The sequence below is a fragment of the Colletotrichum siamense genome (assembly GCF_013390195.1).
Source record: "Colletotrichum siamense strain Cg363 chromosome Unknown KSG_Cg363_contig02, whole genome shotgun sequence".
NCBI lineage: Eukaryota > Fungi > Ascomycota > Sordariomycetes > Glomerellales > Glomerellaceae > Colletotrichum > Colletotrichum siamense.
Window position 1 is genome coordinate 6926306 of NW_023501015.1, and position 21742 is coordinate 6948047.

At 55.9% G+C, this 21742-nt stretch overlaps 6 protein-coding genes across 6 annotated transcripts; 4 read left to right on the plus strand and 2 right to left on the minus strand.

The window, feature by feature from the left end:
* Positions 1–407: 407 nt before the first annotated feature.
* On the plus strand, positions 408–1586 carry CGCS363_v003813 (Septin-like protein spn2; the record flags this gene model as incomplete). Its single annotated transcript, XM_036635662.1, has 3 exons — positions 408–522; positions 636–1198; positions 1257–1586. 3 exons carry the CDS (start codon positions 408–410, stop codon positions 1584–1586), a joined length of 1008 nt encoding a protein of 335 aa, XP_036500129.1.
* A 713-nt stretch (positions 1587–2299) lies between these two features.
* Positions 2300–3057, minus strand: CGCS363_v003814 (Guanylate kinase; the record flags this gene model as incomplete). The annotated part of the gene is made up of 3 exons (XM_036635663.1): positions 2300–2554; positions 2621–2940; positions 3048–3057. 3 exons carry the CDS (start codon positions 3055–3057, stop codon positions 2300–2302), a joined length of 585 nt encoding a protein of 194 aa, XP_036500124.1.
* An 8602-nt stretch (positions 3058–11659) lies between these two features.
* On the minus strand, positions 11660–13600 carry CGCS363_v003815 (putative ATP-citrate synthase subunit 2; the record flags this gene model as incomplete). Its single annotated transcript, XM_036635664.1, has 2 exons — positions 11660–12688; positions 13160–13600. 2 exons carry the CDS (start codon positions 13598–13600, stop codon positions 11660–11662), a joined length of 1470 nt encoding a protein of 489 aa, XP_036500125.1.
* Positions 13601–15401: 1801 nt separating this feature from the next.
* On the plus strand, positions 15402–16000 carry CGCS363_v003816 (uncharacterized protein; the record flags this gene model as incomplete). The annotated part of the gene is made up of 2 exons (XM_036635665.1): positions 15402–15773; positions 15824–16000. 2 exons carry the CDS (start codon positions 15402–15404, stop codon positions 15998–16000), a joined length of 549 nt encoding a protein of 182 aa, XP_036500126.1.
* A 1765-nt stretch (positions 16001–17765) lies between these two features.
* CGCS363_v003817 (uncharacterized protein) lies at positions 17766–18029 on the plus strand (the record flags this gene model as incomplete). Its single annotated transcript, XM_036635666.1, has 1 exon — positions 17766–18029. One exon carries the CDS (start codon positions 17766–17768, stop codon positions 18027–18029), a length of 264 nt encoding a protein of 87 aa, XP_036500127.1.
* Positions 18030–19375: 1346 nt separating this feature from the next.
* On the plus strand, positions 19376–21430 carry CGCS363_v003818 (putative ATP-citrate synthase subunit 1; the record flags this gene model as incomplete). Its single annotated transcript, XM_036635667.1, has 2 exons — positions 19376–19843; positions 19901–21430. The coding sequence occupies 2 exons, from the start codon at positions 19376–19378 to the stop codon at positions 21428–21430; spliced, it is 1998 nt and encodes a 665-aa protein (XP_036499811.1).
* Positions 21431–21742: the final 312 nt, after the last annotated feature.

The following is a 21742-nucleotide window of genomic DNA, read 5'->3' on the forward strand; positions in this document are numbered from 1 at the left end:
GGCGAGGACCCCTTTCCCCCTTTCCCTCTAACCCCTGTAGACACTCCCTGCAGGGAAATTATTGTTTGCTGGAGGTGGAAGGAACAACCTATTAGCTGCAGCCAACGGCCAGTGCCTGACTGAGAGACACGGGGGAACGGGTAGCAAAGCACCTCCAAGTGCCAGCACAGAGAAATTACGCTACCCTTCTGCCCTTCACCGGCTTGTTCTCCTTCGAAACATCCTGAGTCCTTCTCCAACCGCAACCTCGTGATCTCTTTCTTCCCTCTCCCTGCCCACTGCCATTCCGACCCTCGACTCGGCCCCCAATTCGAGACGAATACTTTTCTTGGAATACAGAAACGTATCTCAGCTTCACTCCTTACCTTTTCGTACCACTTTCGCTCCCCACGGGAAAAGCAGACACGATGGCGCAGCCCCAGACCATCTACCCTCAGTCCCACGTCGGTTTCGACAGCATCACGTCCCAGATCGAGAAGAAGCTGTTGAAGCGTGGCTTCCAGTTCAATGTCATCTGCGTCGGTGAGTTCCTCTGTGCAATTGTCCCCGCGCTGCTCTCTACCGCTCGGTGGGCTGGCGTGCCTCGCGATGTCGCGTCCACCACAGGTGCAGTCGACTGACGCTCCACATTACAGGCCAGACAGGTTTGGGCAAGTCCACCCTGATCAACACCATCTTCGCCTCCCACCTCATCGACTCCAAGGGTCGCATGATGCCCGATGAGCCCGTCCGCTCCACCACCGAGATCCAGGCCGTGTCTCACATGATCGAGGAGAACGGCGTCCGTCTGCGCCTCAACATTGTCGACACCCCCGGTTACGGAGACCTGGTCAACAACGACCGCTGCTGGGACCCCATTGTCAAGTACATCAAGGATCAACACTCCGCGTACTTGCGCAAGGAGCTCACCGCCCAGCGTGAGCGCTACATTCAGGACACCCGCATCCACTGCTGCCTCTTCTTCATCCAGCCCTCAGGCCACTCCTTGAAGCCCATTGATATCGTCGTCCTGAAGAAGCTCTCCGATGTCGTCAACGTCGTTCCCGTTATTGCCAAGTCCGACACCCTCACTCTCGAGGAGCGCCAGGAGTTCAAGGAGCGCATCAAGGAGGAGTTCGCTTTCCACAACCTCAAGATGTACCCCTACGACAACGATGAGTTTGATGAGGAGGAGCGTGGTCTCAACACTCAGATCAAGGTGGGAAATCTCCCTCAATACAAAGACTCTGTACATCGACGTGCTAACTTGCTTGTAGGACCTGGTCCCCTTCGCTGTTGTTGGCTCCGAGAAGTCCATCATCGTCAACGGCAAGCAGGTCCGTGGCCGCCAGAACCGCTGGGGTGTGATCAACGTCGAGGACGAGAACCACTGCGAGTTCACTTACCTGAGAAACTTCCTGCTCCGCACCCATCTCCAGGACCTCATTGAGACTACATCTCAGATCCACTACGAGACTTTCCGTGCCAAGCAGCTTCTGGCCCTGAAGGAGAGCAGCGCACACGGCGGTGGCAGCAGACCCATCAGCCCTGCCGCCGACCGGGAAATCAGCCGAAGCTCGCAACGAATGACCATGAACGGATACTAGTTGACGAACATCCCCACCCGCGCACTCGAGGAGCCAGCAGGCAATGATATTCTTGGGCGGCCGGATTTTCTGACGACTTTTCGATCTCATGGTGTTATGCGCAGATAAAAGGCACGGCACGGCCCCGGCAGCAAGCGGAGGCTGCATCGACCGATAATTCTCAGGGAAGAGTCAGCAGCAGCTATCTCCGCCGGAAGACATGGGAGAAGTTTGCATGGGATGAATGAAGATGCCGGCGTTGCGCGCGGATATAGGTCATACCCCCTCTGGCCCTGTGGTCGTTGTTTAAGTACTTGTGCTGGCGAAATAGTCCATTATTCCCCCCTTTCCATCTTACAGCTGGACGCAACTTTCTGTTTTCTTACTTCGACTTTTAGCAGCACTTTGCTCGACTTCACACTTTCTTACGTTTTAATCCAATCGTACTCTAATAGAGAGTTCGTTTCGATACCTCATGGAGAATACACCTGACATGGCTTATGATCCCTCAAGCAATGTGATTTGTGACCTCAAAATGGACCAGTATATATTGCCTGTCTTGGCTGTATAAGAATGCTTTTAGTCTAAAATGCACACACAAAAGACCGCCATGCTATGTCGAAGAAGCCCACAGTTCTTCTTTCCTGAATGTCGTATTCAGTCCCAACGCCTCGGTATATACCCGTCCGATTCCGCTCCTAGCCCGGTTTGTAGTTTCGTATTTTTTACCCCTTTCAAGAAGACTTGTAGACAAAGTCCTCGAGCTGCTTGTAAGCCTTATCGAGGTCGTCATTGACGATGGTGATGTCGTGAACGCCAGGCGTCTTGGCGAATTCGAGCTCGACCTTGGCCTGGGCCAGACGCTTCTGGATGCTCTCCTCCTTCTCGGTCCCGCGGCCGCGGAGGCGCTTCTCGAGCTCCTCCTCGGAGGGCGGGGCGATGAAGACGTAGCGCGCGGAGATGGAGCTGTTCTTGATCTGCTTGACGCCCTATATGTGATACTCCTGTCAGCATGGCCTCCCAAGGGGAGCGGGCTGTGCTGTCTGTGTACATACCTCCATCTCAATGTCGAGCACAACGACCTTGCCCTTGGCGGACTGCTCCTCAATGGTGGCCTTGGAGGTGCCGTACGAGTTGCTGCCAAAGGTGGCGTGCTCGACGAAGCCGTCCTTAGAGACGAGGTCGGCGAAAGCCTCGCGGGTGACGAAGTGGTAGTCGACGCCGTCGGCCTCGCCCGGGCGCGGGGCACGGGTGGTGTGCGAGACGGAGAGGGCGAAGGTGTCCGGGTGGCTCTCGAAGAGGCGCTTGTAGAGGGTTCCCTTGCCGACGCCCGAGGGGCCGGAGATGACGAGGGGACGGCGGTCGGAGGGGGGAACTGGTGTTTTCGAGAGTGTTAGTCTTCTTTTCTCGTCTGTTTCCGCACCCGGTGCGGCGGTCAGGGAGGAGGGCGGGCTGTGGATTGCGATGGTGCACGCGACGTACCGGGAGCCATTGTGCCTAGATGCTGTCTTCTCGAGAAGCTGGGAACGGGAGGTTGACGTGGGATTGCGCGGGCGACCGGTCGGAGGCGGGGCAGCATAGGGGAGGCGGAGATGTAGGCGATGGAGGGGGGGAGGAGGCCTTAGAGTTTCGAAAGTTAGGTCCACGGATTCGGGGACGGAGGGGCGGTGCGGGCGGGCGGTCAGTCACACAAAGAGCGGGAGTCACCTCACTCATCCATCCCTTGGGGTCGAGTACCTGATACTACCCATTGGGAGGTACGGTACCCCCATCGCTGTGGTGGGGGTCTGACTCTAGCTTGGCCTTAACGCCGGCAGAAATTATGTGCCGCTGAAGACTCGGGACGTTGAGTCAGCGGGCGGTGAGTGAAAGCCGTTGAGGGATGAACCCCTACGGTTAGTTGAGCGTGGTTGAGACTACGCATCTGATATTGAGAATAGTGTGCCAATTCAAGATACAACCTACTCTAACTTGGTGTCCTCCATGCACCAGGCCATGGAGAACAAAATGTCAAATCGCTCAAATGCCCGTCTTTAAAGTCCAATAACGCTGTGGGACAGTAAGTAAGAGGTCTCTTCCCTGGAGAAGTTGATGAGCGCTTGCGGTGGGTTTAAAATGCAGTGAAGATATCGGGCTGAAGGTTTTCCCCACAATCACCTCTCATTTTGCGAAAACTCAGCCTTACGGGATAGACAGGATCTGCGCACGTCGTCTACGACTGGCAACTCTACCGAGTCGTCTGCCAACCAATATACAAATGCGGAATGGCTCGAGTCACTTAGGAGCTGTTGGCCCGACACATTAAACTCACGTCACAGCAAGGGGTACAGCAGACAATGTTATCAATGACGCATTCGCATCTATTCAGGTTTATACACAAACCGCGGGGAATCTATGTCGCCAGAAAGAAACCAATTCATAACCTCCAAGCTGACTATTAAGCCAAGTAACAAATCCTGTACTCATGAAAACTTTACAAGAAAAGAAGAGCAAGAAGAGGGGCGGCCAAAGCCATGACCTCAGGACGCAGGGGAATTCCAGCGCTGGTAGCGCCGCCGGTAGAGGTAGGGGTGCTGGTAGCAGCGGCACCAGTGCCAGTGGCGGCCTGGGTTCCGCCGGCGGTGTTGGTACCAGGAGTGTTGGAGTCATCGCCAGACAGAGGAGAGACAGCGAGGTTGGTGAGCTCGGTGGTGCCATCGGAGGCGTAGACCTTGTACTTGACGGACCAGTCAGAGATGGTGATGATCTTGCCGGAGGGCTTGGGGCTGATGCCGTTGTCGATCAGATCCTGACCGCCAGGGGGAACGGCAGGCAGGGTGAAGTTGTTGTTGAAGCCCTTCTCGGTGATGAGAGAAGAGTCGCACTTGGGAGCCTTGGGCGAGGAAGAGGAAGCCTTGGTAGCCTGGAGGGTCTTGAAGTCGACCTTCTTGTACTGAGTGGCCAGGTTGTCGTAGTCGACGAGAAGCTTAACAGACTTGTCGGCGTTGACCTTGACAATACCGTAGTTGTTGTCCTCCTGGCTGTACTCGTAGACGAGACCACCGGAGAAGACGGAGTTCATGTCAGAGCCGTAGATAGACTGAATCTCGGTGAAGACGCGAGGGGTAACCTTGTTGCAGCCAAACTCAGAGAAGAAGACGGGCACAGAGGTATCCTTCAGGTCGGCAACGAGCTGGTCGTAGGTGGACGTCTTGAAGCTGGATTCACCGCACCAGGAGTAGGAGTTGAGGCCGAAGAGGTCGGCCTTGCTGGGGTCGTTGGCGTCACCGTTCTCGGCGCAGGTCAGGTAGTTGAAGGAGTCGACGAGAATGGAGCGAACGTCAGCAGCGGAGTAGCCGACGGGAATCTTGCGGTCGGAGTGCTTGGAGATGTAGTTCTTCAAGTCACGGGTGATGGCGCGCAGGTAAGGGGGCACATCCCTGGCGGTCTCAACGTTGTTCATAACCTCGTTGCCGGAGAAGAAGGCCAGGGTGTTGGGGTAGTTCTTGAAAGCCTCGACGATGGCGAAGGTGCGGTTCATGTAAGCGGCGTAGTAGCTGGTCCAGGGCTCGAAGCTGGAGATACTCTCGCCAACCAGGGGAGAGTTGACGTCGAGGACCATGTACATGCCAGCGGCGTTGAAGATGGAGGCGCAAGCATCGTGGTTCAGGTTGGGGTCCAAGTTGTAGACACGGATGGTGTTGGCACCGAGACGCTGGAGGAGGGCAGCATCGCGCATGCAGACATCAGCGTCGCTGAGGGGATCCTTGTTGTGCTTGGGATCGTAGCCAGCGCTGCCGCCAATCTGGTAGTCGAGACCAACGATCTGGAACTTCTCGCCGCCCTCGGTTACGAAGGCATTGCCCTTGACGGTCAGGGGCTTGACGGCAGCAGCCAGGGTCGCACTAAGTGCGATGAGAGCAGAGTGAACCTATGAAAGTCATGTTAGAGTTGGGCGTTCTGCAGGTCGACGTAGGGCGGGTTGGTGGAGGAGTGATCGACGAGGAGGCGTTTGCAGGTTGCAAGATCCCATCGATGGGGTTGGGTGTGTGCTCGTGGCACGACAGGTGTTGGCTGAGTCTCTTGCGCCCTGATCGTCGCCGCGATCGATGGCTGCGACAAGAGACAACCTCCTCGGGTGCGCCAACCGAGCCAATGGAGAGGGGAAGGCGTCAGAGAGGTCGGGTTTTTACTCACAAGCATGGTTGCAGTATGCGCAGGGTTAATGCGACGTTGTTCTGTTGTTTGCTGAAGGGTATCGGGATATTAGACTCTGTCGTAGAAGTCGTACCGTACGGCGATATTCGTATAGTTCGCTAGTGCGAATCCAAGGAGTGACGTGAAGATGAAGGTTGGTTATGGGGTAAGCCAAAGACGAGAAGTGAGACACTTTTGTTGGCGTGGTGAGAGAGTGACAAGAAGAGAAGTATGGTGGTGAATGCCGGGACAATCGGTGTTCTCGATCAGTATTCGCACCTTCCGTAAAGCAGGTAGGCGTGGTTTGGATACGAGAAGCAGGCAAGAGGCACAGGCACAGGCGCGACGCGGTCGGGCGAGTGACACTGTCTGTCAGCGAGTGGTATGAATTAAGGTAAGGTGTGAGAGAGACGGGAAGAAGAACCCAGGCAGGAGTAGTAGGAGGGGGAGTTCGTAGAAAAAGAAGAGGAAGGGGAAACGGCGCCAACAAGAATAGGCCGAATCGTGACATGTAAATTAAAAATGGAAAAGGCAAGTGCATGGCTCCTCCCCTCCTCCTGGGCTCCCGCCTGCTGGATACGATGCTCACTGGATTTGTCTCATCTCGGCTTAGCGTCACACACATCATCTCCAGTCCGTGGTTTGTGCCTTCCCTAACAGATTGGATACATCCGACTACCACGGCGAATCAACCTTCTTTCTCGACGTCGGGCCCTGTGCGGCGGCGACTTTTCTTTCTTTCCCTCACCGCACCGAGCATTTGCCGCCCTCATCAGCCCAGTCGTCTCAACTCTTGAAAGCCAGCTATTGGCCGCCGCTGCACCGCCGCCCCTTTGGACAGCCCACGGTGCCAAGAGAAAGTTGAATTGGTTTCCAGCTCGCAGCTACTTTCTTCCAAACCCCCTCTACCACAGCACCACCTCACGTCCGGTCCCTCCCCTGCTGCCGACCCTTCCTGGCCTTGGATCTATCCGTAGCCAGTCTCGCCGTCGCTCCCGTAGCGCGTCACCACTGCCTCGAAGTCTCCTAGGTTACCTTTCTTGCCGGATGCCGCTCCGTTTCCTCAACTCCAGCGCTGCCCCTCCTTCGCAAACAGAGACCTCCTTCGCGAACGACACAGACACAGACACAGCCTCCCGGGATCTCGATTTCTGACGCAAGGCCCTTTGAGGGTTTGAGGGGACACCGGCCTACAGGGTTGAGGCTTGGGGCCCGTAGCAGACCGGAGGGGCCTCTTGGCTTTCCCACTCCATTATCCCGCTACTTTCGCTTCTCGCTTCGCTGTTGCTTCTTTTCGCGCACCGTCACAGGCAGAGAGAAACGGGAAAGGGGACTTTTGCCTGACAGCATGGGATGGCTCGGGCAACGGCCTGCCCCGCGCTGGCCTCTCACATCTCTCTGACTTGAGGGTGATGGGTGCTGACTAGTCGTCCTGCAGGTCCTGCAAAGCTTGGCTACATGTCTAATTACCTCACCCCGGTCCGACTAATCTCTCTCGCCGCCGTTCTCCATTGTGGCCCCTCGTTTATCTGCAGGTCTAGCATGCAGGCCCGTTTCCCCTAGCCTTGTGCCTTAATCCTCTCTGAACGGACGACATGCTCTCTTCAAGGTCTGTCCGTTGGTTGGTTTTGTTTTGTTTGTCTCTTCTTGAAAACCGATTACTATCCCCCCCCTTCAGAGTCCAAGCCGTTGAATGATCTCTCTGATCGCAGCAAGACGTCACAGCCAACAGAAGAATACCCCCTTTCTCCTTGCGAAACACCTTGAGACACTATAGACAAGCTTTACAGGACAATGCGCCAGGCTAGCGAGACCGGGGTGCGAGGGGACAAGTCGGAGTGATTGACGGCACAGACGAACGACACAACCGCAGCCGCAAAGTCTCCAGCCCACCAACGCTGCCCATGCCGACCGCAGCGCACAAAAAAATCCGATAATCTCACCTCGAAATGGTGTCATGTCCCTCACTATAGCCAGGGTTCGCCTGCGAAGACCCTCTTTGTCAACTCGTCCTGGGCCATGCCCCTCGGGCAACCCGCTGTCTTCGCAACTCTCTTCCAAGATGGTTTGGACTTTGAGCCAAAATACTGTTGCCGGGCTCGTTGCTGAGTCCAGCCCTTTGTTCTTGCACTCTGAACCACGTGAACCACCCTCAACTGACCTAACTGACTTTCGGGCTGATTTGAGTGGAGATGATTAAGCCTCCGAAGTCGATGATGCCCAGAAAGCGGTATGGTCGACTTCACAAGCTCGAGTAAGCCACGCCGGTTGCTGGACCGAGCCGCAAAGAGAACACAAATCCAGGGCGCAAATCAAACGCCGCCGATGGTCTTCAACCCCTTCTCAGCTCACCGTGCTGTCAGGTACTAGCGCAAGCCTTGTGCCACCGATGGTCTGGAAAACGCGGAAGACTTCGCGTGCCGAGGAACCGTAAAACGAAATTCTCCTATTCAGTCCCCGCAAAGCCTAACGATGCGCGCCAGCTCTGAACCGTCGTCGCCGGCTCGTTCCTATGGGCGCACCAGATTGGAAGTTATCGTATTCGCCCAGGGTCCTCTTTCTCCCCCCTCTTCTGAGGTCTTTCTGCCCGAATGACCTCTGGTCGGGTGCAGATAATTGCGATGGGCTTCGTATTCCACTTTTCGCCCCCATACGAATTACACGAGACAGTGAGATAGGCGGGATCCATTTTTCATGATCACCGCGACACTGCCACCCCCGGCCGGCAGCCTGCATCCGAGACGTCATCGGCTCCGACGGCACTCCTCCGTGCCACCGTCGCACCCGTCCACCGTCCGACTTGAACCGTCCCGGACGTTTCAATAAACACAAACAGTTTCCGGGGCGGTGCGTCGCTCGGTGGCGATCCTTCTCAGCCTAGCTACGGTAGGTGAGAGATATTAAGCCTTCTAAGCCACCTTTTCTTGCCGCATCCCGAGTTCTGCTTTTCTCTCGCAGAACCTCTTGACACGAACTGGTTCTTTGGATGATCGGGCCTGCAACGCCGTCACAGCAACTCGGTTTCCGTCAACCGGCTCGTGAAAAGGGGCCTTCTCCGGCGTAGCACCGCCAAGCACCTGCCCGCAAGATTGTTCATTGCGCCAAGCTCAAATGCAAATTTAGGGGGCGACAGCAAACAACTGGTCCGCTTGGCCATATCGCCAACCTCTCGCCAAGATGCGACCCTCTCTGCTGCGCCAAAACAACGGTTGCTGCTGATTGGATGGAGTCCCTATATGAAGGCATGTGTCTATCACGAGCTTGGAAGGCGCTATAGAGTATGGCGAGGGAATCATGAATTCCCGACCAAGTTCTGTGAAGCATCTGCCATCGCAAGCCGTGTCACCATTGTCCATAGTAAGCGGGCTTCGACAAGAGGATGCTACGAGATATGACCTCCACGGGCTGAGAGTCGCTGATTGACGTAAGAGAGAAGTGTCAGTCGCGTTATACTCGCAAAACCATGACCCTTTCAAGACGTTCGATTATTTTGGTATGTGCAGGCACCGCTCGGTCTGTAGATCAAGTGCCTCTTTGCCGTAATCCAAGCACAGCCTTTTCACTTCTTGAAGACCTCGATAAAAGTGCTTTCGGATGTCGAAGAAACGCCAGCGCACAGCAGAACCTCCATCCTCGCCTCTTGACCAAGCCGTTCGCAAGAAAAGGTGAGGAGGAGATCAGCAGCAACTGCCGACTAGAAGCCAACTCAATCAGGCTGCGGACCAATGCAAAATCCCGCAACTCGTATTCTGCCGCAGTATGGGCCCAAGAAGGACCACTCCGGTAGACCGCTGATCAAGTTGCAAGAACCACATGCTTTGCCTCAATTCGGGGCTTGGCTGCTCATCACCCATATTTGCCCAAAAATGACTCGGCGAGCAAACGTCGATCAAGTTGACGGAGCACACTTTGGCTAGACTTGATCACAGAGTTTTCGGGAAACAGCGTCACGATGCTTAGTCGGCATTTATGGAAGCATAAACAGAATTTTTCATGGTGTGGCGTAAACCTCCACAAAATGGATGTGGCTGGCTTAAAAGGTGGGAGTCAATAGAGTTGTCGAGATATCTTATCTATCTCGGTTCGTGATGTGACAATTTTCGTGCTCCCGTGGATACGTAGGAGACGGCCTCGGCAGACGCGATGTTAAGTAAGCTGTGGCTTTTCCTGACTTTGTTGAAATGCTTCCTACAGTTGTTGCTGCTTGTAATTGTAGGACAGAGGCTCGTAAGTTGAGCTCACCTAGGGGCTAAGTTATCTTGCCCCAAGAATGCCCGACATGGAGTTACATATTCTTCCGTGAAGAGAGTCTAATCACGAGATCAGAAGATAAAGACTTCCTCATGATGTCAGAAGTAGCATGGACTATTTTCGAGGTATCCATTTCACCACGACCTGCATAGGAACACTCACTGCAACACCCATTGTGGTTATTCGTCGGCAGGGCTGGGCCCCGAACCTCATTGGTTTGCGTTTCCAGGACACGGCATTCATGAGCCGCAGTCTCTGACGATCACGGCCCGTCCGGTTTAATGGCACCTGGACATCCAAGAAAGCCGCGAACAAGCTAGCTTAGTTGTGCGATGACTATGCTGCTCTGCAAGTTCGAAGAAAGGCCAGTCACTCGTCTCTGAATGTATCTCCATAATATTTTGACATGTCTGGCGACATACATAACGTGCCTTCCAAGGCTTTCTTGCTGACTGATACGTGCACAGGAAGCATGTGATCGTATATAGGCGTAAAGACGTATGTTGCTGGTTAGCTTTGCGTAGGATCTGTGTACTAGACTCGGCGAGTGATAATAGTTAAACTCTTCCCATTTCACGGTCTCTCTCTGTTGTCTTATTTTATCAAAGACGACCCTGATTGTATGCTGATAAGCACGTTTTATGACGAGCAAACGTAAGGCACTGTTGAAAACCACGGGATAGAACTAGCTCGTATCCTGTTGGTCTGGTCGCGATATAATTAAAGATAAAGTGATGTTGTAAAAAACAACAACAATGGCAGAGACACAGAGACCGTAGAAGGCGATAGCGTGGGCACCGATAGAGACAGAAAGGTCACCAGTAAGGTTTTGAATAAATTTCAAGTTAGCAGGTACTGTTGCTGGATCCATAACGTGACACCCAATCCAGCTGTCGAGAAGTGACTGCTGGTATAGCTCGAGTGGTGCAGCCTTCCGCACAAGGCAAGTACATGGAATGGGCAAACAGCAGGTCGATATCATGGGGAAGGGAACCCGTCTCATCCCCATCTTACAAGACTGCAAGGTGAGCAATCACCCCCTAAAGGTTGTCGACCCAGTAGTGGCAGTTGAGTACCTACCAAACCTCCTAAGCACAGCTTGCGTGGGTTTCGGGCATGAGAGTCCCCGGGGCGGGCAGTGAATGTTTGGGCGTGTGAAGGGTACGGTGCGAGCGTTATATAAGACACTTTTATCAATATTTGCAGTTGGGAGCTGGAAAATTTCTCGGTTACACGCAAAGTAAGACGTGCTCACTGACGATGGTTTGGGCCGTGTCAACTTGAACCAACACTCGAGCAGCACCTCGAGAGACGAAGCTGGATGATACACACCTCAAGAGCGGCCTCACATCAAGGAACAAAAGACACCAATCGCATTCAATCATTGTTTGGTAACCGAAGTCAACATCACATTATAGAGCGTCTAATTATTTGCTCATCTGATCGTCGACCATGCCCTCCATACATACGATACAAGGACCCGACCTTCGACTTCCCCGTCAAAAGGTATTGTGCACCAGCCGTCATAAACACCGTAAACTTGCAAGCGTACAAGAAAGTAGGCAAGATGCCGTCTCGAGCACCAGGCAAACCTTCCTTTCATCTAACCCTTTGGGTAACTTCTTTCTTCCGCCCGCCAAACACACGTTTATATCTTCATCACTCCTTTAACCCTGGAACTCCTGGATTCCGGCCGCCTCCCACTTGCCGGGGACGAGAGCCAGAGGGACGATACCGGAGACGTGCATCTCGGGGCCGAAGATCTTGGCGTTCAGGCCGAGCTCCTGTGTCGCGGCCTTCATGTTCTTAAGACCCTCCTGGTAGTTGGGGCCGGCACGACGGACCCAGATCTGGACGTTGTGCTCGTTGAGCTGCTTGGAGTAGTCGCGGAGCGCCCTGATGACACCCTTGAATGTGCTGGCGACGTTGGTGAAGTTGGCAATACCACCACCGATGAAGAGAACCTTGCCCTTGTCCGACACAGGTGCGCGGAGCATGAGGTCGAGGACGGTGCGGGCGTAGTGGTAGGTCTGAGACTCGGTGGGAGCACCAGAGTACTCACCGTAGTTGGCGAGCTCGTCGGCGAAACCGGCAGAGGCGATGGCGTCGGCGTAGACGACGGAAGCACCACCACCAGCAACGAGGGTCCAGATGCGGCCGTTGCCGTTCAGGACAGTAAGCTTAAGGGAGGCACCGGTCTTGGCGTCAAGGTCGGCAATGTAAGCCTCCTCCTTGGTCAGCTCACGACCGAAGGGAGCAGGGAACTCCATCGGCGGGCCGGCGTCGATGTTGACCTTCTCGCCGTTGGTAGAGGCAACGTTGGTGAGGCCGAGAGCGGCGGGAGAGCGGGCAATGGCCCACTTGACACCGCACTCGAAGTCGGCGGTCTGGTCGAGCTTGGCAGCAAGATCCAGGAAGTGCACGGAGGCGGAGGTGGCATCCTCGTTAGGGATGACAACGAGGGGGTTGATCTCGAGGTAGGTGAACTGGCAGTCAACGTAGACGGCGTACAGGCGGCTGATGAAGTCGATCAGGACGTTGTGGACACCCTGGGGGACCTTCTTCAACAGGGTAGAGGCGATCTCCTCGTTGGAAGGGTATTGTGAGAGGTCAACGGGGATCAAGAGCTTCTCAGCCTTGGCGTCAACATCACCGACATCAACACCACCCTCGTGGGTGAAGAGAATCCAGTCGCCCTATCACATCATGACTAATTAGCATCGTCTATCATGGTGTTGAAGCAATGCGGCGTTGTGCCCGCCGCGTGCATACGGGCCTTCTGCAACGGGCATGGGTGGACGGAGGTGGACGGGTCACAGGCCCTTTCTCGTGGCATCCGTTCGTCCGGTTCGGGTGGGAAATTACCGGAAAAGGCAGTCCAGCGGCCAGAATCCACTTATTTGACCCATGGGCAGGAATTGCCATAAAGCATGCAAATTCCTTCCAACGTTGCCAAACCAAGTTTCCTCCTTTCGCCTCTCACTTTCAGCAATCGACAAGTCGACTTTGCTGAGTTGTGGGTGTGTGCGTGATGCTATTCACAGCTCACCGATGGACTGCCCCCCCTGGGCCCCGCCTACCACGTTGGAGAAACGACGACCCGCCGAACATCCACCACGACTGGCAACCAACCAACAAAACAGCTCAGGAAATCACGGCAAACTTACATCTCTGACGGACATGATGTTGATGTAGTACTCGGTGTCTTGGGGGTGAGGAACGAAGGGCTCGACGAGGAACTGGCGCAGAACACCGGTGGTGTGCTCGACCTTCTGCTCCTTGCCGGCGCGCTCAGCGATCCAGGCCTTGGCCTCGGGCCAGGTCTTGTTGAGGGCCAGGAGACCGCTCTTGCCACGGCGCTTGATCAATTGATCGGGCTTCGCGACGAACTTGGCGCCGGACTGGAGGAGCCAAGGGTAGGTGACCTCAGCCTGGTTCAGAACACCCTCGACGTCGGCATCCTCAGCAAAGTGCAGAGAGCACAACCTGGGGGGAGGGTTGTGCTTGGAGGGGTTGGGGAGAGGAGTGGGCTTGATGACGGGGGCGCGGGTGAGGTGGTAGTTGAGGATGGCCTTGCCGTCGGCCTCGAGGATGGACTTGGCGGACATTCTGGCGGTTGTGAGGTGAGAATGAGGTGAGGTTTCTTTGGTGTTTTCCCTGCTTTATTCTGGCCTGGATTGGAAACGGACTCGTCAGCAATTGCGTCGGGAACGTGGTTGTATTTGTGAAGAGGTCGAGTCGGGAAGTATGCTGCCGGCAGCCGCAGGATTTTGGGCAGAACGGAGCTTGGGGGGGGAAGGCGGCCTTTTTGCTTGCTGGGTGGGCGAGTGACACCGCAAGCGGAACACTTCAACGAGCGCTCGAGTTGAGCTTGGAGGGGCTAATTGGAGCCCGGGTGGGATGGAGACACGCCGGCGGCACTGGGACTGCAATTGGGAGATTTGGGATCGGGGAGGAGGGGGGCAGGGCAGCAACATACCGTGAGAGCGCGAGAGCTAGAGCACCGGACGACGACGATGTCAAAGTCTGGGGGAAGGAAGGTGAAGAAGTCCTGAGATCAAGTGAGAGTCAGGAAGCAGATCAAGACGGGTCGAGTCGAGTCGAGGCGGGCGGTGAGAGGAAGAAGAGAAGCGGCGACGTTGAAGGAGAAGTATGGATGGGGAGGGATGGAGCGAGTGGTAAGAGGGAGCTGCGGGAGGGAGAGATCGTCAGCCTTTCACACAAAAATTTGGACTCGACGAAGCTCCCAGGGATTATTTGTTGCTGGGAGAGGACCGGCGACGGGTTGGAGGGGAAGGGGAGGGGAGGGGTGGGAGGAGGGGTGAAAGGATGAGGTACATGATTGGGGGCACGCAGCGCCGCCAGGTACCGACCGGGGGTGTGAGTGTGAAATCGGGTGGACGGTGGATTCACCTTTTGGAAGCTAGGGGACCACGCCAAAAAGTTTTGGGGTGAGGTGCGAGGTGGTACGTGCATGCGCACAGGGTGGGGTATCTGGCGGAGTGTGGCACTGTGGGAATCCGGCCGAAGGAGGGGAGGAGGGGAGGGAGCTCTTCTTTTTCGGACCTTGAGGGGGAATTTGGGGCGGGCCCAGGTACTTTGGGCAGGGCAATTTTTATTTTTGGGAGGGGGGCAATGGCGGGCGGTGAAAGTGACGGCACCAACGAGGGGCAGCACCAGCACCAGCACCAGCACCACCAGCAGCAGCTTGGGCCGGGTGAGCTTTCAACAGCACCGAAACGGACTGCACTTTCACTGCACGCAGCAGCAGCAGCTCCAAGCAACAACAGCGGTAGCCCAAAGCTGGGCGGCTAGCTGGGCAAGCAACGGAACAGGCGGTGCACACAGAAAAACACCACCAAAAAAAGAAAAACGAAAAAAAGGAGGAGGCGGCGGCAAGGGCTAGGAAAGGGGGGGCAAGTACCTGTACCTGAAGCTGGCAATTCCTGCACCTGGCCGAAGGTCTCTCTCAGTTCTCGCGTGAGGATGGAACAGGAAAGGAAGGGGAAAGCCAGCAAGGGAAAAAAAATTGTCTGGGGGACAACAGGCACTGGTTGTTGAGAGGTTTAAGTGGACCTCGCACCTTTCCAAGTCACTCACTGGATTCACTTCTGGCTTCTGTGAGAGGGCGAGAATTTGAGGTGGGCTGGCCTGCTTGCCTGGAAGAGGTGACGACTGGGAACCAGGAACCAGGGCGGTATTTTTTTGCAGCAAGTGTTGGACCACACTGGCCTTGAATGCAACGCCAAAAAGCCCGCCGAATTTCGCAACGACAACGCAACGGAACGGGACCCGGCGAGTGCGAGTCTACCTAGGGACTGTGGACAACAACAATTGGATACACCACACCGGGCACCACTCCACGACAGACACACACAACCGAGCGACGGGACGGGAAGAGGAGACAAGATGGAGCGCGGTAATCTCGCAGATGATGGCTATTGCGGTTCCAGACGATTCTCTCATCTCAGATCCGAAGCCCTCCGTCGTCCTATTCCCGAAACCTGTCTCTGCACCGCGCACTTGCACCGGCCGTTGACACAATGGAATCCCAGTGATGAGGACCGCCGTTTCGTTTGGACTCGTGCGCTGCGCGCGATAAGCTGTTGGACTTCGGACGTTTCTCCTCGCTGTGGCACAACGGACGGCGACGGTGGCCCGGCTGTGTCAAGTCCCGTCCCTTTCCCAGTCAGTGTGTCTGCTGCCCATGGCGTTGGAACGGGATCCGATGGGAATCACTGGACAATTCCCAAGGGGACGAGGACCGGTGAGGTGGCACAGGTACAGTCATCCAAGTTCCGAGTGAGACCTTGGACCGACCAGTGGCACAGTCAGACTCCCTAAAAAAAGAGATGGTGTGGCATGCCATGGCATTACAAGGCCTGGCAATGAATGGCATGGCGTGGCATGGCATGGGCATGCTTGATGGTTGGGCATTCCAATCATATCCTCCAGCAAGGTGCCCAAGCCACGATGGAGCCCTCGCAAGTCAGGCCGACTGTGTGTAGGACCGATCCGATGGAAAATGTGTGCGGTGCATTTCCTCAGTGAGGGTGCAGAGCGCAATGCCCGGTGGTCGGAGTCATGATGGGGAGCACCGAAAACCGGCGGAGGTGGACGCGGCACGCCGGGTTTCGGGGCATGCGAGGTTTGAACAAACATGGATGCGAATCGATATCATGCCCGTTTGGGCTACTGGTCTGCAAGATGTGGACATGGGCTGTAATCGAAAACTTCGATCATCGGCGGCTTCGAAAAAACTAAAAAAACTAAAAAAAAAAAAAAAACTCCAGCGTCGAGTGTCAGGTAGAGGGCCCTCGTCCTTGTTAAGCAAGTGCGAAAGTGGCCCTCGCCTCCGTCCGCGTCTGTTTCGGCCGTGGTTTTGCAGTGTTGTGCTTCGCAGTTACGATTATCGCCGCCATGTTCCGCTGCATTTTCAGGTTTTCTCGTTGTTTTTTTTTTCTCTCCCATGCTTGCATTTTTTTTTCTCGCGCAGAGGGGCAGATGCGTCCAGTTTTCTCTACCTAACTAGTTTCCTGCGGCAGCGAGTGGCCCAATGCTCTTGTCATGTATTCGTACATGCAGGACTTACACGCGCACTCGGGCACCCTCTGCAACTCTCTTACACACACAAAATACCTTAGCTGACGGATACCACCCCCAATCGCATGTCGCAAAAGGACCAGGAAGGAGGCTGTTCTAGTGACCGCTTCGCCCCCACTAATACAGCTGAGCGCCTCACAAGACGAGTGTGTTTTCTTGGAGCCTGGAGGAGAAGTACGAAGACTAGCATGAACAAGTGTTCAGATTGATTGAGTGACTATCGGCCTGCCTGCCCATCAACTCGGCTTGGCTGGATGGGATGGCTGGCCCTGACACCGGCCTACCTGGTCACCGTCGTGGCGACGCAGGCCCCGAAGCTGTCGAATGTCGATCCTCCCTGACAATCCAGTCCGAGGGTATTGGTCGAGAGACGAAGGTCACGAAAGGAAGGGGAAGCATCGCGCTGCAGCAGATGCAGACAAGAGATGCGGTCAAACCAAACCTTGAATCTGCCGCCCTGCCGCCATGCCGCACGCTTTTCGAGACAAACCAGCCAGGGTAGCACTGACTGGCACGCGCCTCCCGGCCATTGTTGCGGTCAAGCGCCAGCCGGTTGGTCTCAACTTGGACTGGTCGGGGCGGGGAACCCACGGGAGGAGGGCTACCTACAACACCGACACACCACATTGCGGTGACTGGCGGGCGGGCGGTTTGGACTTGTCGATGCCTCTCAGTCCTGCTTATTGCCTTGCAAGCATGCAAGTCTGCTATTCCTTCCTTTCAAGTCTCATTCAATTTCTCAGACCACGCCAGTCCTACCTTGGTGGTATGGTACCTGGGCCCTAGTGGATGCAGCTCGCTCGTTTGTTCGTTCGGGGTTAGTCCGTCGATGCACACAACCTATGGAGGTACGTAGGCGGGTTTGCTCCGTTTAGAAGCTTTGGAGCTCTGGAGTTTTGGAGCTCAGTAGCGCTGGGCCGGGGTCGATTTCTCTCTTTCCCGTATTCTTCTCTTGCAGGCTCGCCGTCCCCGGTGAGGGTTCTGAGGTGTCGCTCTCAGCTAGGCATGGGCATAAGCTACCTACGATAGGCATGGGCGTAAGCTAGGCTTGTGCAGGTACGCCGTGAGACGGGGTGCGGACACCACTGCGGCACCGCGGACGGGGCAGGTATCGGTACATGCGTGGCCGCCCTGTGAATTGCCCCGGAAGCTGCGCTGCGTAGCTGTGGCATGGAAAAGTCCATCTTCACAGGGCGTACCGGGCATTGCTCGCAGGGCTGCCAAGTGCAGGCAGGGCAGCTCACATTTCCAATTGTCCAGGTCCAAGGTAGCTCCTCACCCTGTGCAAAGTGTTCCAGCGTCCTGGGGTCCGCCAAAAAAGAAGTGGGGACCAAGGGTCCAACCGGTACCGTTTGTCGTTTGCTTGCCGCTTCCCTGCCCGTCCCATCGCTCCCTCCCTTCCCTGCCCGCTGGAATTCAACACTTCAACAATAACACGGCCAATCAGAACGCCCCATTCAGCCTGAACTTCCCCAACTCTTTCGGCCGTCGCATGACGGAAGTCTCCATTCCCCTCCCCATCATCCCCCATTCCACACATCACCAGTGACTTTTTTGTGGTCACTGCGCCAAATTCAGCATCAGTGCCAGCAGCAGCGCAGCACCAGCAACACCCGACAGCACAGCACAGTACTGCACACCTCACACGCCAGGTCCGTCATCCGTCCCTCAATCTGCCCGCCTGTTCCTGCCGCCGCTGGGCATTGTTTGGGGAAATAACCTTGCCCGCGTCTCAAGCATTGGGACTGGATTGGGATTGGACCTTTTTTTCGGCGTGGCCTGGTCTGCTCCGTTGGTCTCAAGTACCTGCTTTTTGGCTTGGGCCTGTCTCCCTGACCAGAGATACCGCCCAAAGATACATCTCGACCACCGAACGACGCCGTCAACAATCCCTGCTCACCATCACCTCACACAAACCGCACACCACGCATACGTCCGTCGCAGTGAAGTACCCGTCCTCTTGCGCTCACGCCTCACACCGTACCCTCCCTGCCGATTCCCGCTGGAGAAGAAAGAAAAAAAAGATCCCACACACCCTGCTGTCGTCGACTCAACTACTTACGCCCTCGACCGCCGTCTTCATCCCCTCCCTTCGCATCTCCGACTCTCTTTTCTTCCCTCTTCTTCTCCTTCCTCTCGCCAGCTCTCCTCCCCCGACGTCCTCGAACCTCTCGAACCCTCCGTCAGCTCGACAAAAGAAAGAAGCTGGACTTTGCTGTTGTGCCGCCATCACCAACATCGCTCATTGCCAGGTCAGTAACACCGTCACCAGAATCCATCCCACCATACCACCCCTGTCGTGTCATTCTGCCTTTCCGCCCGCCTTTCTGCCACCACCTCCGCCGCCTTCGCACCCGCTTCGATCGACATACGCACCCGGTCGCACTACTCGTCTCCCCCAAGGAGCTGGGGCTTCGCCAATTCAAAGGTCCACTATTTGTCTGGTGGTGTCCCCAGCTGCCGATGAGCAGTAGCCTCGCAGATCCAACGATTCCAGCTTCTGCGAACGTCGTCCTCCGACTCCCTCCTGAAATCTCACCTACTCCCCACCACAATTCCGACTCGTTTGTTTTCTGCCACACTTCCTCCTCCTCCACCTACACCTTGAAATCCTCACTTGGAGCAACTTCCTCTCGCGGGCAGACATCTTCTTCGTTGCTTCTGGCGTCCATTGTCTGCTTTGACAAGCTTGCTGACCAAGTTACCCCTCGCCAGACTTTTTTTTCCCTTTCCCCTCCTATTGTTGAGATTTCCCCCACCGACGAAGCTCGACTCTCACAATGCCTGCGGCCACTCCCTCCGCTAACGGTGCCAATGGCGCCAAGGCAGCCAGCGGCCTGTCTGCCAACGACAACATCACACGCTTCAGCGCTCCCAGCCGTCCTTTGAGCCCCCTCCCCGAACACGCTCTGTTCAACGACAAGACCAGATGCTTCGTCTACGGTCTGCAGCCCCGCGCCGTCCAGGGCATGCTGGACTTCGACTTCATCTGCAAGCGCAAGACCCCCTCCGTTGCCGGTATCATCTACACCTTCGGCGGCCAGTTCGTCAGCAAGATGTACTGGGGAACCAGCGAGACTCTCCTGCCCGTCTACCAGGAGGTCAACAAGGCCATGGCCAAGCACCCCGATGTTGACGTCGTTGTCAACTTCGCTTCCTCCCGTAGTGTCTACAGCTCCACCATGGAGCTGATGGAGAACCCTCAGATCAAGACCATTGCCATCATTGCTGAGGGTGTTCCTGAGCGCGTAAGTTTCTGCCATTGTCCCTGCCAATTGCTCGTACGAGACTAACAAATCTCCCAGCGTGCCCGTGAGATTGCCCACAAGGCCCAGCAGAAGGGTGTCACCATTATTGGCCCCGCCACCGTCGGTGGCATCAAGCCCGGTTGCTTCAAGATCGGTAACACCGGTGGTATGATGGACAACATCGTTGCCTCCAAGCTCTACCGCAAGGGTTCCGTTGGTTACGTCTCCAAGTCTGGTGGTATGTCCAACGAGCTGAACAACATTATCGCCAACAACACCGACGGTGTCTACGAGGGTGTTGCCATCGGTGGTGACAGGTACCCCGGAACCACCTTCATCGACCACTTGCTCAGATACCAGGCCGACCCCGACTGCAAGATCCTCGTCCTGCTCGGTGAGGTTGGTGGTGTTGAGGAGTACAAGGTCATCAAGGCCGTCGAGGACGGTATCATCACCAAGCCCATTGTTGCCTGGGCCATTGGTACTTGCGCCAGCATGTTCAAGACTGAGGTTCAGTTCGGCCACGCCGGTGCCTTCGCCAACTCCACCCTGGAGACGGCCAAGACCAAGAACGAGAAGATGAAGGAGGCTGGCTTCTTCGTCCCCGATACCTTCGAGGACATGCCCCAGACCCTCAAGGGTGTCTACGACACCCTCGTCAAGAACGGCACCATCAAGCCCCAGCCTGAGCCCGTCGTTCCCAAGATCCCCATTGACTACTCCTGGGCCCAGGAGCTTGGTCTCATCCGTAAGCCCGCTGCCTTCATCTCCACCATCTCCGACGACCGTGGCCAGGAGCTCCTGTACGCTGGCATGCCCATTTCGGACGTCTTCAAGGAGGAGATCGGCATTGGTGGTGTCATGTCTCTCCTGTGGTTCCGTCGCCGCCTTCCCCCCTACGCCTCCAAGTTCCTCGAGATGGTTCTCATGCTCACTGCCGACCACGGTCCCGCCGTGTCCGGTGCCATGAACACCATCATCACCACCCGTGCCGGCAAGGACCTCATCTCCTCGCTCGTCGCTGGTCTGTTGACCATTGGTTCTCGTTTCGGTGGTGCCCTTGACGGTGCCGCTGAGGAGTTCACCAAGGCTTTCGACAAGGGCCTGAGCCCTCGTGAGTTCGTCGACAACATGCGCAAGGCGAACAAGCTCATCCCCGGTATCGGTCACCGTGTCAAGTCCCGCAACAACCCCGATCTCCGTGTCGAGCTGGTCAAGGAGTACGTCCTGGCCAAGTTCCCCAGCCACAAGCTCCTCGACTACGCCCTGGCTGTCGAGACCGTCACCACCTCCAAGAAGGACAACCTCATTCTCAACGTTGACGGCTGCATCGCTGTCTGCTTCGTCGACCTCATGCGCAACTGCGGTGCCTTCTCCTCCGAAGAGGCCGAGGACTACCTCAAGATGGGTGTCCTTAACGGTCTGTTCGTCCTCGGCCGTTCCATCGGTCTTATTGCCCACTACCTCGACCAGAAGAGACTGCGCACTGGTCTGTACCGTCACCCGTGGGATGACATTACCTACATCCTCCCCCAGCTTGGCTCCGGCCCGCCAGGCGCCGAGGGCAGAGTGGAGGTTCAGATGTAAGGGATTTAAGGTTAGCGGGGGAGGATCATGGGTCGCCACAGGATGTGGCTATAGAAATGGAGTAAATGATTTTAACGTCATGCGAGGGATGATGGTGTGCTAAATGGCGTCTTGTACGACAAGCTATATACGTGTAGTGCTGGTAGTCCTTAAAGGACTGCATTAATGGTTTTGCCCGTTTTCATCATCCAATGGTCCTCATCTGGTGACTCAAATTCGCGCTGGCCGTTGTTATGCCCGGTCGGAGTTGGCTCCGGCGGGGCCTCTGTTGGACCAGCACGCGGTTACAGCATTGGCTCATTGTGAGTGTCG